The 14,828-nt window shown below is 38.0% G+C and overlaps 1 protein-coding gene across 6 annotated transcripts in view; it reads left to right on the forward strand.

The window, feature by feature from the left end:
- Positions 1-14,828, forward strand: part of ZMYND11 (zinc finger MYND-type containing 11) — a 109,864-nt gene that overhangs the window by 41,306 nt on the left and 53,730 nt on the right. For 5 of the 6 annotated variants that reach the window (XM_075045561.1, XM_075045597.1, XM_075045587.1 and 2 more), the window contains one exon: positions 4,904-5,038. In XM_075045561.1, the coding sequence (XP_074901662.1) occupies positions 4,923-5,038 (116 nt within the window). In that variant the 5' untranslated portion in view covers positions 4,904-4,922. Of the gene's footprint in view, positions 1-2,066; positions 2,217-4,903; positions 5,039-14,828 lie in introns of those variants that run through there. The other variant, XM_075045570.1, reaches the window with a different exon arrangement.

Below are 14,828 nucleotides of genomic sequence, written 5' to 3' on the forward strand. Positions count from 1 at the left end.
ACTTACAGTGAAGTACGAACAGAAGATTTAACAAGCTACTACTTGTCAGCTCTTAATTAGCAGCTCCCATCAGAGCAGCAGCACCCAACTGCAACACCGTCTGCTTCAGTGCAAAGTCCAAATCATTAGTTAAATTTTCAGAATCACCATATTTTGCTTGGACGATGGTATTTAATAGCTAAAGAATGGCAAGTTTTGACTACCTTTCAGTTGTTTCTGTCTGTAGGGAGAGTTTCTAGCTAAACTTAGTACCTGATAGTATCTGCTAAATTGAATGCAAGCAGCAGGTCAGGAGGTTCCTTGGGCTAAATCCCTAGACATGCTGCAAGGTGATTTTTGTTTATTTTGACTTGCAGTGCAGATTTCCGTATCCAGTATTAATGCAACAGACAGCTGTACAGCATTTGATTTGGCCAAGTCTGTGTCTAACGACTAGTAGCCTTGCTGTTTTGACAGTAAGTCTGGTTTGCCACTGCTGTAACATTGCCACTGCACGGCAATGCGTGCTTTGCTGTGGGCTTTGAGAAGATAAGCCATGCTGTGTGTATTCACAGGATAAAGCACAGTTTGTTGAGCCTGCCTGTAAGAAATGTGGGTAACATTTAGCTCTTGAGGAAAGTTGTGTACAATAAAGTGGTATACTGTTCGAAATGTTGTACATAGGACATTCAAGAGGGATTTAAAATATAAAATATAGTAAAACCTTGCTCAGATTGCATGGAGGAACTGTTAGAGAGTTGAAAATTGAGAAGATAAATTATTTGCTTTGGGCCCTGTGTGAGTGAGTGTGTGATGGAAGAGTGTGAACTGGCACATCAGCCATACAAAACTTCCTTTGTTAGGAGAATCCTCCTTATATTCTGCATGTCCCATGGAGGTCTACAAAACCTAAGACACATCCTGCTGATATAAATTTTTAGATTTTTAGCCGTCTTTTGGTTGCCAACCTTTCTCCAAGAAGCTGCATCCTACCATAAACTTGCTAGCAGAATGTGACAGAAATGGCATGAAGTAAATAATTTTGTACAGACAAGGGATACCGTAGCTAAACAAGCATGATGGCTAGCAAATCACAAGTGGGAAATTAATGTTTACTTCAGCTTTTAGTTTTTATTTCCAGGATATTGAAATGAATGCTGTAATGAAAGAGGGCGAAGAGAAACACCTTCAAGCATGTATACATAAATGTACATTTCAGTATTGTGGTTTTAAAGAGTCTCTGCAATTCTATCTTCTTTAAAACACTGCATGGACGAATCAGCCTCTTTCAGTATTTAACCTCTAAGACATAGATTCTTGCACACACTCACATGCACTGGATGTTTATGCTTGTTCTCTTGCGTGTGTTTGTGTGTGCACCCACACATAAGCAAATAATCAGGAGTGATAAATATGGATTTAAGAATCTAATGTGTCTCCCATTAAACTTTAAACTATTATTTGCATGAATAAGTTGTGCATGTTGAAGCACTTGGGAGCATTTTCTGTTGCTTGGAAGTAGCACTCCAAAGCATTTTATGAACTGTTTACAGTCTGATAAAAGTTATCTTTAAGATTTTATAATAATACAGAAAACTGCTTATATTTTTGCAGGAATGCAGGGAGTAGACTGTTGTGGTTAGTTTTAGCATGGAGGAAGAGTGACTGCAATGAACAGCAAGAAATATGCCACAATCTTTTAATCTTTTTCTTTAATGCAAAAAAGCTTTATATTTCTTCTACACCATGCAATTAAAAGATGAAAATAATGCTAAAGTGGTCTGGGCTTTTTTGGGAGAAAAAAAATAATCTATTTTTGTATTTTTGGAAGTGTGGTGTATAAGAACTGCTATTTAAATAGTGGAGTGTCAAGTCTCAAGTTTAAGAAAAATGCCCTTAAATAGTAAACCAAAGCTATAAAAATGAAACATACATTCTCTGAAGGCAGAACAGCTGCTAAAATTATTGTATCTTACAAAAAAAAAAAAACAACCAACAGAACAGAACATGTGTGATTGCTGTGCTCCATGTATCAGAATTCTTACTGCTTTTATTTCCAGACAGATGGGGGAAGAGCCATGGCTGTGCCCGCGTGAGCAGTGGTGGGGAGCAGGGGACCAGCCAGGAGGGAGCAGTTCTGGCGGGGATCCACACCAGAGCATTTTGGCGGGGTTCCTTCCATCCGGGTCCAGCCTGGTGCCATCGAGTCACCTCCCTGTATGGTTGGGGCCTGGCAGGTGTGTGCCTGTACTGTGGGTTGGAGTTAGCCATGGCACAGGGCATATAGCGTTTGCACACTCCAAGCCAATAAAGCGCGATAAGGATGGGGCAGGGCGGTGGTCGGGAAATTTGTTCCAAAAGCGCACTCCAGAGGAAACGGGGAGCCCGTAGGGCCCTTGCAGGGACAGGTCTTCCTCTGCCTGCTGGCAGCCATCTTAGGTGCAGCTCTGCAGCCACAGGGCTTCGGGAACTCGTAATTACAGCCATCCTTCACTTTCCCTCTCCCTGTCTGGGACGTGGGCTGCTTCTCCCACCCTGGAGACACAAGAGGGAAGTCCTTGGCCCCAAAGGTCAGCCTTTCCTTCGGCTGCGCAGTGGGGACGTGGGGCCACGCTGAGGCAGCAGATGGGTTCCCTGAGGCCCTGCCCTGTGCTGGGGCCCTGAGGCCCAGGCGTCACAGGGGTGTGAGAGAAAACCAGCTCCTTCCTCCTCTGCCAGGCACGCTGAGAGCGGCTCTCACGCAGGCAGCCATGTGCCAGGCTGCCAAAAATAACGGTTATTTTTAAAGTAGTTGGGATAACAGGACCCACTTCGTTTGTAACAAAATGAACTGAGAACTAGTCTGTTGTTTCACACTGATATCAGGGTCGAGAAGGATGAGTGTTTCCTCCTTGATCCTCGCATGTGGACGTGATACTGCGTAAGAGGCTCCCTGTCCGGCCTGTTGACTGCCATATCAGCTGACAGCTTTTAAAGCAGATAGTTTGTAGAGGGCTAGAATAAAAAGAACTATTGCACTTTCAGTCAGTTATGTGTTACGAGAGGATTTCTATGCTAAGATAGTAGGGCTGTAAAGATTGTCCTTTTTCATGATAGTGTCTAACCTTTTTTTGTATTTTACAGGTCTATTTTCCTTAAGAGCTAAATTCTACAAATAATCATATGTTTCTCTTACAAACTAGGAGGGGTGGTTTTTTTACTTGTAATGGCCTCATGTTCTGTGAAATGAATGCAAAGGAGCTCACAGGGATGCAGTGCCTTTTACCACTATTCCCAACAGAGGCTTTCTTTCTCTGAATCATTCTTAGGCGATGCTATCTGCTGGCTGTCACTCTTAGCTGTATATCTGTCATATTGCCTCTTACCCTTCCCTCAAAAATGTATTCTTGGCCTTTCTTTACTGGGAGATCCACTCAGTTGCCCTTACTTTAAATCCCAGTGGGAAGAGATTTCTAAAGCGGAAATGTGGGGTCAATGTGTGACTATGCCGTGTCTCCGTGAGCACCGCTCTGTTCTGCCCTTCCTTGCTATCTCCAGCAGCCAGAGAGAGGTGCCTCATGCACCTGGATGTGCACATATCACTTCACATCATCTTTTTTGCTCCTTTTTTTTTTTTTTAATGGGCTATGTAATGTTAAGTACAATGCTGTTAAATCATTTCTTCTCCTTAATAATAGAACGTTGCACTTCATTTCATTACACCTGTAGAGTGAGTGAACGTTGCTGAGCTAATACTGGATCTGAAACTTGACAGCCCTCTTTGACAAGTACCTGTAGGTCCCATGGACTTGAAAATTACATTGCTGCAACTGATGGAATACTCAAATCTGTTTAATTTTTCTGAGTTTGAGAGGAGGGACACTTTTAATACTTAAATTCCTATCTTTAACATTGCACAGATGGTGTAATGTTTTTGCATTTTTTATATTATTTGGGGTTACTGAAGTTAATATTCTGCTAGCTACAAATATCCACGTGCATACCACAGAGTTCATTTTGAGGACAGAGCTCTAAAATAAATTATAGACCTTGGTAGCAGTCATAAATCAGTCATTTTTTTCATTGAGAAAGTGGTGGCACTGGAAGAAAGTTATTTAGTGATCAAAATGCATCGTTAAGCTTTTAAAAAGGGATTCTGTGCTTGTAGTAGAGCTGTAGGCGATTTATGGCTTATCTGTACTCATTGCCTCGAGCTTTTGGAAAATTTGTAAACAAAGCCAGATGCTCATTATGTTCCCGTTCAGGGTTGATTAGATGGGTAAATGCCATCAGAAGCACTCTGGTCCTGTTGGGTTTTAGCATGTTACAGAAAATGGAATTGCTCCAAAGTATTTTTTTAAATATTTATCATCCATGAAAATATACTTCTCATTTCTGCTCATAAAATGGATTTTTAAAAATATTTGTAAATGATAAAAATATGAAAGTAATACTCTGAGAACTGTATTGTATACTAAACTGTGGGTCTAGCTTTTTCTCTGTGCCAGGGTTCATGCTTACACCGTGCGACCTAGTCAAGCACCACTTGCCCTTTTTAAGGGTTTCAGGCAATGCAGGAGGCTGTGGAAGCTTCAGGCTAGGGTAGCTTCTGCTTTTTACCAAATTTTAGGGAACTGAGATGTGAACTAAGTGACTTTTCGTAACCAGTTAAGTTGTTTGCTATTGATTTGATAATTTTTACTGTTCACCTTTTGTCTTCTGTATAGATTTTGCGGTGTGAAAGGGGCTCTTTTAAACTACTTTTTTTGTTGTTTTTTACTGCTCTTTAAGCATAAGAAAACATGCTGCTGTATACAAATTGAATTGCTATAGGTTAACAAAATTTTCCTTGTAATCGTATTTATTGCAATATGATCATCATGTAATCCATTTCATAATTCATGATTAACTTTTTGGTATATTTTTTTTTATTTATCGGCTGCAGCTGATCAAGTAAACAGGTCATGGCACGCTTAACGAAGAGACGACAGGCAGATACAAAGGCTATCCAGCATCTTTGGGCAGCTATAGAAATAATCCGGAACCAGAAGCAAATTGCTAACATTGACCGTATTACAAAGTAAGTGATTCGTTCCAAAAAAAGTCTTGATGAGGGGGAAGGTTGATGCTATTAAAAGCCCTGGGAAGGAGAGACAGTAAATATTGTGAGACACTGTGAAACAGTTACATGCATTTCTGTGTTACTAATTATCTAATTATAAAAAAAAACCTTACAGAACTGAGCACCTAAAGATCCTAAAGTGTGGCTTAATCCACTGAATTGAGGTCTTACTCACCCTGTATTTGTTTTGTATAAGCATCTGTAGGAAGTATGCAATATTTATAGTACTTGAACTGAGTTTACCATGTAAGAGTTGTACCCACTTGGTAGCTTGGTTAAAATACAAGAAGTAGATGTAACGGTTAAGTAGTAAGGGGCAATAAAACCTGTAAATAATCTGATTCTTTAGGAAAATGTGGTAGGCCAGTTAGGAACTCTTTTCCAGAAGGCAAAGATAAACCTGAAGTGTTAGGTTGCTCAAACAAATAAGAAGCCATACTTGCTTAGATGGCCATAGGATGCTATTAAAGAAGACATAAGATGGTTACCACCTATGCCTAATACTATTGTTAATATTAAAATATTCTTCAAGATCTATTAGGTGCTGTATACATGGAGAAATATATATTCATTGTTCTGTGGAGCTGGCAATGTGTAAAAAGGTCTACAATATTAAAATACCTTTTAAGATAACTTGGGGTAGCCACTGTAGTAAAACTGAGGGAGGTTTTGCACCTTTCTCTGCTTTGTCTGCATTTCCAGGCCAACATGTACGTCACATTTGTCAAAGTAATCAATATGAATAATTTAAAGCAGCAAAAGTAACCAGTTGGCAACTCTTCAGTTGCCAGAACCAACGTGAACTGATAATGAGGCCAGAGACCACTAAAGGGGAGAGTTATAAACAGTACAGGTGACTAACGAAGTGAAAATCATTATAACATGGTCTACTGACAGAGTTTGGAAGCTGTGGGATGGAAGTGACAGGCAAAAACTGGTTTCGTAAGTGGAAGAAGTGTAACAGGTCATGCTCTCCAAACACAGTGAACAATAAACAGGAGAAAGAAAAAAGATGATGTCCCAAATGAATTAGTGTGTAGCTGGCTCCTACAACAAAGAAAAATGCACCGTTAAACCAAAAAGCACTTTCCCAGAGATAGAGTTCCAAGTGGGCTTGAGAGGGAGATTGTATTTTGCAGAATTTCATTTTTGTGGTTGCACTTGAGTTTCGGAATGCCTTAACGCATATGTATTTGCATCATGTCTCCAAGGAGACAAGTGGGTAAACTAATGGTATACACTTTCCATTTTAACATTTAAAATTACTTGCTCCAGGCCATATATTAGCTGAGTTTGTTAGCTGTTTATGCTCTTTTTATATGTAATAAAGGGAGACAGGCATGTCTAGCTGGGGACTCATCCCACTCTTATGAGACATGCCTATTTTAAGATAGAGCGAGCAACATTTAGCTGGGTAAAGTTAGGTAAGACAAGTCCTATCATTACAAACAAGGTTGAGAAAATAAGTAATTAGATACTAGAAAAAGAAGTACTGCCCTTGGTAACTGAAGGGTAGTTTGATTTTTTAAAAAACAGTCTATATCCAGATTGTATGACTCATCTCTAATCAGAAGAAAAATAAGTGACTAAACAGAGATGCAGGCAGCCTTAGTACTTTGAGAAAGATGTGCAAGGTGATAGCAGTGAAGAGTAATCTAAAAAGTGCTTGGATGTTCTAAGTGCTCTACATGAACATCAGTGACATGAGAGATGAACAGTGATCTAGTTTCTATTATATGGTATTTTTAAGGAGAAAACTTTTGACAAGGAAAAGATAAAGACTTTGAGTTGCTTTACGGTACTAGTCATTGATGAAGAAACACAGATGACTTAGTAAATGAGTATGCATATTACATAATATTCAAAATAAAGTTCTGAAATTAGCAGGGCATCAGAATATCTCTTCTGATGAAAACTGAGCAGCTGATGTTGTTATGGTTTAACCCCAGCTGGCAACTAAGCACCACGCAGCCGCTCACTCACCACCCTCACAGTGGGATGGGGGAGAGAATCAGAAGGGTAAAAGTAAGAAAACTTGTGGGCTGAGATAAAGACAGTTTAATAGGTAAAGCAGAAGCCACGCATGCAAGCAAAGCAAAACAAGGAATTCATTCACTACTTCCCATCAGCAGGCAGGTGTTCAGCCATCTCCAGGACAGCAGGGCTCCATCACGCCTAAGAGTTACTTGGGAAGACAAACACCATCACTCCCAACGTCACCCCGCTTCCTCCTTCTTCCCCCAGCTTTATATACTGAGCATGATGTCATATGGTCTGGAATATCCCTTTGGTCAGTGGGGGTCAGCTGTCCCAGCTGTGTCCCCTCCCAACTTCTTGTGCCCCCCCAGCCTCCTCGCTGGTGGGGTGGGGTGAGAAGCAGACAAAGCCTTGGCTCTGTGTAAGCACCGCTCAGCAATAACGAAAACATCTCAGCATTATCAACACTGTTTTCAGCAGAAATCCAAAACATCACCCTATACTAGCTGCTATGAAGAAAATTAACTCTATCCCAGCCAAAACCAGCACAGATGTATTCTTCCACGCTCAAAGATCATTTGGTCAAGTACAACTGCAGTTCCTTAAAAGATTGGTTTCTGGGCACGTAGGCAAATACATGAATAATAAGAAAGATCAATACCAAACAGTGAAAATTATGAGCATATATACATAGTTGGAGCTAAAGGGAGGATTCTCATTCTTGGATTAGTAACTTTTTTTAGAAGTGTTAATACCTCTTGGCATTGACTGAAAGAGTGGCTTTGCATATTACAAGTATTTGCAAGTAATAATGACAATGAAATTCATGGAAGCATGTCTTATTCGCGAGTAAGGATACAGAAAAACAGCAAGATAATCTTTTTTTATAAATACATGTTTAAGGTAAGTGACAGTCATCCTACCGTGTCATATAGTGGATGACAAATGTATACTTTCAGAGAACTTCACAAGTTGAAAAGATGATTCATTATTTGATTTTTTTTAATTCATTTTCTCTTTGCCATAGTTTGAGGGTTCATTTGTTGCTAGAGACAAGTTGTCCTGTATATTTTGTGACCTGTTAGTCTAAACACCTTAACAGCAGGTTAATTTATTGTTGCTTTCTTCATCAGATAGTAGCTACTTTTAGGCAAACCTGTTTGCTGGCTTTTCTCCTAACCGGCAGCTCAGCATGGTTGTCTCCCTCTTCCTAACATATTCCTGTTTATTTCATTTACTTCTTGCTTTTCTTAATCTTCTGGTGCTGAGTAGAAGCTACTGTACATATCAAGGAACATTTACTTTCTATGACCAGAGAGGAAATGTTGGTAATATAAAAAGGATTCATTGTTTATAGATTATTAACTGTTTCAACTCAATATGTAAAAAAGACAAATATATATCACACATTAAAATATGTAAAATGTAACCTGTGCACTTTATGTGTAATTGTTAAAAAGTATCTGGGGTAAAGAAAGACTTCCAGAAGATACTGGCAATGGAAAGCATACAATAAAAATCTATAGAACTAGCCACGCATTTTCTGTAGAGAACATAAGAGTAGGAGGATAGTGTAGGAGGAGCCAAGAGCACTAGAAGGTACTTCTAATATTATCAGGAAAAACCTATAAGGAAAAAGGCCCTTTAATTAAAAGTAGACTAAATCAGGTATGCTTTGCTTTTTAAATTGATGAGGGGGGAAAGCAAGAATAGAAAAATGCATTTTTAGAAAGTGATTGAAAACTGTCTTACACTGAGGAGTCACCTGGAAAATTTGAATATGCAAGTTAGAGTCTTGAAGAAATTAGTAAGCTTACTGATATTTTCTCCATTATTTTAGAAGAGTCATTGCGTGCAGAGAAGTATTAAAAAACACAAGAAAGATATGTAATTTTGAAGGAATTAAACATGTGTGTGTGGAAAAATGGTAAGAATATGACACTGTTAGTTAGACTATTATATAAATACTTAAATAAAAGCATTGGTAGGGAAGAGACCACACTGCACAGACTTGATGTCTCAAAAAAAAAAAAAAAAATCAACAAATCATTATAAAGGGATTCTGCAATTTTAGTGATTATGTGTGTGTGGGTACATTATAGTTGGAAAGGTACTTTCCGTTGGTTGGAGATAAGCATTTTTCAGTAGCTTGAAAACTACATGAAGGATTGAAAACCAATACTAAGATGAAGTAAGAGTGTAGTGAATTCAAAGGGATTAGTACTAAAAGGGCAAACTGCCTTTTGAAGAGAAGTTTAAAATATATAGATAAGTTCCTATCTTTGTACATAGCCTTCAGTGTGTTCAGTGCATTTTTATTTAACTGTAAAGCTCATTTGAAGGCAGTGGTAACATTTCTGTAAAGCTACACAAAATAAATACCCTAACCCGGCTTATATTGTCATAGTGTATCTCAAGTCAATGAATTATAATAATTTCAGATCTAACTACTAGAAATATCTAACATTTCTGAACTACCAAATTACTTAATAACAAAATATTTCCAAGAGGTATTTATCAAGTAATGTGACTTATTTTTCTGTCCAGACTTGATGTTGTGACAATTTGACCCTAATATATGAATTATTTAGTTGAGTATTATTGGTATTAGTTATGGTGTAAACACTAGTGGAGAAATGGCTTCCCGTATCTTGTGAATTCTCTGTCAAGAGCGCAGCTTGACAAATTGTTCATACCTAAAAGTGTGTTCAAAATTATAATTATGCTTTGACTTTCTCTTTTTTCCTCATTATCTTCCATCTGTTTTGGATTTGGGGTAACCTCAAAAATTTATTCTATGGAATAAAATGCCTTAAAATACACTGGAAAAAAGGCATGCATATTTAAATGGGTAGGATAAATTATTGACATTCAGTTGCATAGCAGATTTGTAAGTATTCCTGTACAGACATGTTTTTAAGGTTTTCTTTCTTTGGCTACTCCAGTCTTCCAGTTTCTTTTATAGTGTTTTCTTTATAATACTCTTATAGGTAATTGGACTCCTAAGATTTAATTAACTATTAATTAAATAATTACCCTTTTTCTCACAAGGTATTGGGTTTCCTCAGTAGCAATTTATGAACATTTCATGATCTTTATGATTAGTTCACAGTGCATTATCTATTAAGTTGTTATTAAAATATCCAGTTGGCAAATACGGTGTTCTAGAACTATTATTCACTGCTTTCAAGATTTTGTCATTGTAAACAGATAATTATTCTGGTTTCTAAACTATTCCATGAAGGCTAATGTGAAGAACCAACACATAATTATTTTCTTCCATACTTACTTCCTCATAATTTTTTCTCTCTCCCTTTGATGTGTTTGATGTTTTATTTAGTTGATTGGCTTCTCTCCCTGTCTCCTATAAAGTCTATGTCCGTACTGTCTTTGTGTACTGTAGCAGAGAATGCCCTGGCACCATTTGGAGCAGATATGCTGTGAGTACACCACATCGCCTTTGGCTCATGGAGTGTTTCTTTGGCCCCAACATATTTTTTGTTTGTTTTATCTGTGTGTGTGGTTCTTCAGTTCTAAGCACCAAAAATAATACAGCCCACAGCAATGCTATTCTTGAAACTTGATGCTAGAGGCATGATAGTTTGCCATCGGACATGATGTGAAGGCATCTGAGGACACATAGCATGCTGGAATGAGTGTTGGAGTGCCGTTGGCAGAAGGTTCTCTATCAGGAGCAATCCATGTTCTCTTTCAGGAGCAAACTAACCTCTTGGATGTGCTTTGCCTTTTTCCCAGGAGGAACAAGCTGACTTCTCCAGAATGGAGCCTGAGAATGAGTTAGTTTGGGAATGAAACCAAGAGTGACCGTAGTCCACAGGATATCCCAGCTTTTGGGGGGATGGAGCTGATGGAAAGACCATTATCTAGGATAAAACTGATACGCTATAAATGGAGAATTTGTGGTGTTTTCAAATAGGGCAAAACTGAAACTAGAAGTTTCATCAGTCAGAAAGCTGTTTTACAACACTGGTGATACAAGAAAATGTCTGTTCTTTCCTAAATAGGTTCAAAGACTCTCATCTTTTTTAATTGGCTTTCAAATGGGATGGTCCAGTACTACATCCCTAAATGGTCATAACCATTTTTCCCACATTTGTTCTGTGGACTCATTTTTGTTAAATTCTAATCTAATGTAAGTGCAGCTAAGTCAGAACATCTGAGAGAAATGAGCAGATCCCAAGCTTATATAGAGTAGACTTTGTCAGTCCCTTGTTCGCTTTGCGTGGACTGACATTAATCAGCATTGATGGGATGGCATGCCAGAAGAGAATTACTCAGTATGAAAGATTACTGTAAAATGATGAGATACTCTGCTCCCACAGTTGAGGTGGAGTCTCTAGCAGTTGTAGATTGACTATGTGACCCTCTTAGTTTGACATTTAGTCCGAAGAGGGGGATTTCTTCTCCAAATATCACTCTCTGAAATTTCTCCAGTCAGTCTCTGAGAACAGCTAAAGTTAAGGGCCTCTCCCATCCATAAATCTGTTTTTGTTGCCTTAGTTCTTTTGCTGTTCTCTTTCTAGCCTGTCTACTTTAACAGAAAACAATTTCTAGAAACACTGATTAAAACAAAGATGAGAATGAGCAATTTGAACAGGTAGAGAACAATCACAAGAGAGTATAAATAAGAAAATGAGCAATTTAAACGGGTAGAGAACAATCACAAGAGAGTATAAATAAGAATATGCAATGCAATGGCAAGAAAAATGAAAAAACAGAATATGCAATGCAGTGGCAAGAAAAATGAAAGAACAAGATTCTTACAGTATTGCTTTTTCGAAGCTCAGAAATTTGTTAGAAAAAAATCTGTCACTATTTATAGTACCTCTGATGAAAATTTAAATCTTCCTAGTATTTTGCATGTTGCACCTAAATAGTCATGCATAAACAAAATTGTAAGCTGTAAGAATGATTAGGAGAGCAGATGACTCTGGATTTATAACTAGGTAATCCTGTTGTTTAACTTTACATGAGCAGTAGTATTGTAGCACCTGATATTTCTTTGACTGAAAGGAAAGCTTAGAAATGTTTTTCTGCTCTGCTGGTTTCTTATCCTTTGTCAAGCCATTCCCCTAAAATATCTGTCTTTTTGTTACTGGAGAGTAGGCTTATCTGAAAACAATTGTTTGAAGTAAAACATCCTCCTGTTATGCAGAAGAATGCAGTGGTTGCTTGAGTTCACTTTTAACCAGTGTTACTGGCTCATTTTCCACATTTTTACATCCTCATGTATGTTTTAAATGTGACCATGTGAAGCAAGTAGCGTTATTAAAACGGGCTCTTCAGAATCTGGTACATGTTAATCAAACCCTAGTCAGTTGTACTGTAGTGGAAGAGGTCAGTATTAAAGGAGGTGCTCAGGAAAGCTCACATTTACCAGTTGGGAAAGGATGAGGAAGAACAGTACAGTGAAGTTTTTTTCCCTGCCATGTAGCGTAATAGTAGTTCATAATTATGCAAGGGTAAGCAAAAGTGTGGAGTACGAGGTCCTACAATAAGAAGCAGGATACTACTTCCTCAGCAGGCCACATAGCTGCTTTTAGTGGCAGCCTGTCTAATGAGTGTTCACCTCTGAGAAAACTGAATTCAGTTTGTATTGGGTTGGCTTAATTATAGGTTTATGCATTACAGAAAACAAACACAGAAACACATCACCAGGTGATGGTAGGGTAGAAGACTCTTAAATACCTTTTTATGTGTTTTCTGTTATAGTCAAGGACAAAGCACTTTGTGTCTGATTCCACTAAGTCAATCTCCTTTTCTATTTCTTTTACTTCTCTTTCCCATGATAAACTTCAGTTGCTTCTTTTAGCCCCAAACCAATGGGGTTTTTTTCTGTTTTCATAACACTATTTTTATGTTAAACCAAGAGAATGAACTAAGTCCAGAGTTTTAAAGCTTGTAAATACTTAGTCATAGATAATCCTGGGGGAAAAAAAAGTCTTTTCAGCAATTTCTGATCAATTTGGTTAAAAATCTTTAAATTAATAAAACAAAAAGCAATCTAGACCTGATCATTTGACTCCCTAATAACAAAATTTTTAGTAAAAGTACTATTTTGGTCATATATAAAAACTCTGCATTATGTGTGCATAACTATCAGTTACAAGCATAGCAATATGTTGCATAGAAATATGATGGACACCAAAATGTTTTACTTGTTTGATACATTATTTTTTTATACTGATGACTTCACAGTGGGGTTAAGTGATGCATTCAGGTTGGAATTTTTTGGACATTTTCAAAAGTTCAGTTATATGCTATAAAGTAATAAAAAGAACACTGAAAACTGCATATATGCAAGAAAGTACAGGGAATCTCACCAACTTTTGCATCATAACTGATACACAATTTTGCTTGTAAATTTGTACTAAGCCTGACCAGTGGGGTAATATGCAGCAAGCTAATGAGGATTTTTAACATCCAGATTCACAAAAATGTTGAAAAGAAGTCGTATTTTATAAGACCCTTGAGAAGGAGTGATAGATTCTCATTGATTGCACAAGGAATGTTCACAATGGCATATGTTCATTAAATTTCACCTGTGTTACCTGTAGATAGCTACATTTGTCATAAAGCTTTTATCTGTTTCTTCATATGGTGTGTTGTGGTTTAACCCCAGCCAGCAACTAAACACCATGCAGCCGCTCACTCACTCCCCCCCCACCCAGTGGGATGGGAGAGAAAATCGGGAAAAGAAGTAAAACTCATGGGTTGAGATAAGAACGGTTTAATAGAATAGAAAAAGAAGAAACTAATAATGTTAATGCTAACAGTAATAAAGTGACAGCAGTAATGATAAAAGGATTGGAATATACAAATGATGCACAGTGCAATTGCTCACCACCCCGCTGATCGACACCCAGTTAGTCCCTGAGCCGCGATCCCCCCGCCCCCACTCCCCCCAGTTCCTGTACTAGGTGGGACGTCTCATGGTATGGTATACCCAGTTGACCAGTTTGGGTCAGGTGCCCTGGCTGTGTCCTGTGCCAACTTCTTGTGCCCCTCCAGCTTTCTCGCTGGCTGGGCATGAGAAGCTAAAAAATCCTTGACTTTAGACTAAACATTACTTAGCATCAATTGAAAACATCAGTGTGTTATCAACATTCTTTGCATACTGAACTCAAAACATAGCACTGTACCAGCTACTAGAAAGAAAATTAACTCTATCCCAGCTGAAACCAGGACATGGTGTTTAATCTTAATTTTGTTTGTGAGTTCATCATGATTTTCTGTTTTGGATATTATGTAACTAATATTGCTTGTATTAATGGTCCATTTTAAGAGCTGCTTTTAGACATTTTTGACTAAGGAAGGTGGAAGCAGGGATGACAGGAAAAAATTATAAAATTTCTTGGAAAAAAGCTATAAAGAACCTAGCTGCATTTACTCTGAGTAGTAGTAGAATTAAAATTTCTGATTTAGTAATTTGGTACAAGTGTCATCCTGACTTTATAATGCATATTAATAATTACTCTTTTTTTGCATCAAGCTCTTTCGTTGATATAGATAATTTCTTCAATTTGTGTAACGATTGTATCTAATCACATTAATTAAACTGGTTAAAGAAATACATAAAAAGAAGTCTAGATATATTAAGCAGTGTTGTTTGTGACGTGTTAGGGATAATTGTTCCTTCAACTTGGTACTGAGCCACTCTCCCACCATGTGATAAAGAACATTGCTACCTGAATTGCTGGGTCTGCTTCACAGTGCTGGCTGTCGTAAGACTAATTCAGTGCCTAGTGTA

This window comes from Buteo buteo, chromosome 2 (assembly GCF_964188355.1).
Source record: "Buteo buteo chromosome 2, bButBut1.hap1.1, whole genome shotgun sequence".
NCBI classification, from domain to species: domain Eukaryota; kingdom Metazoa; phylum Chordata; class Aves; order Accipitriformes; family Accipitridae; genus Buteo; species Buteo buteo.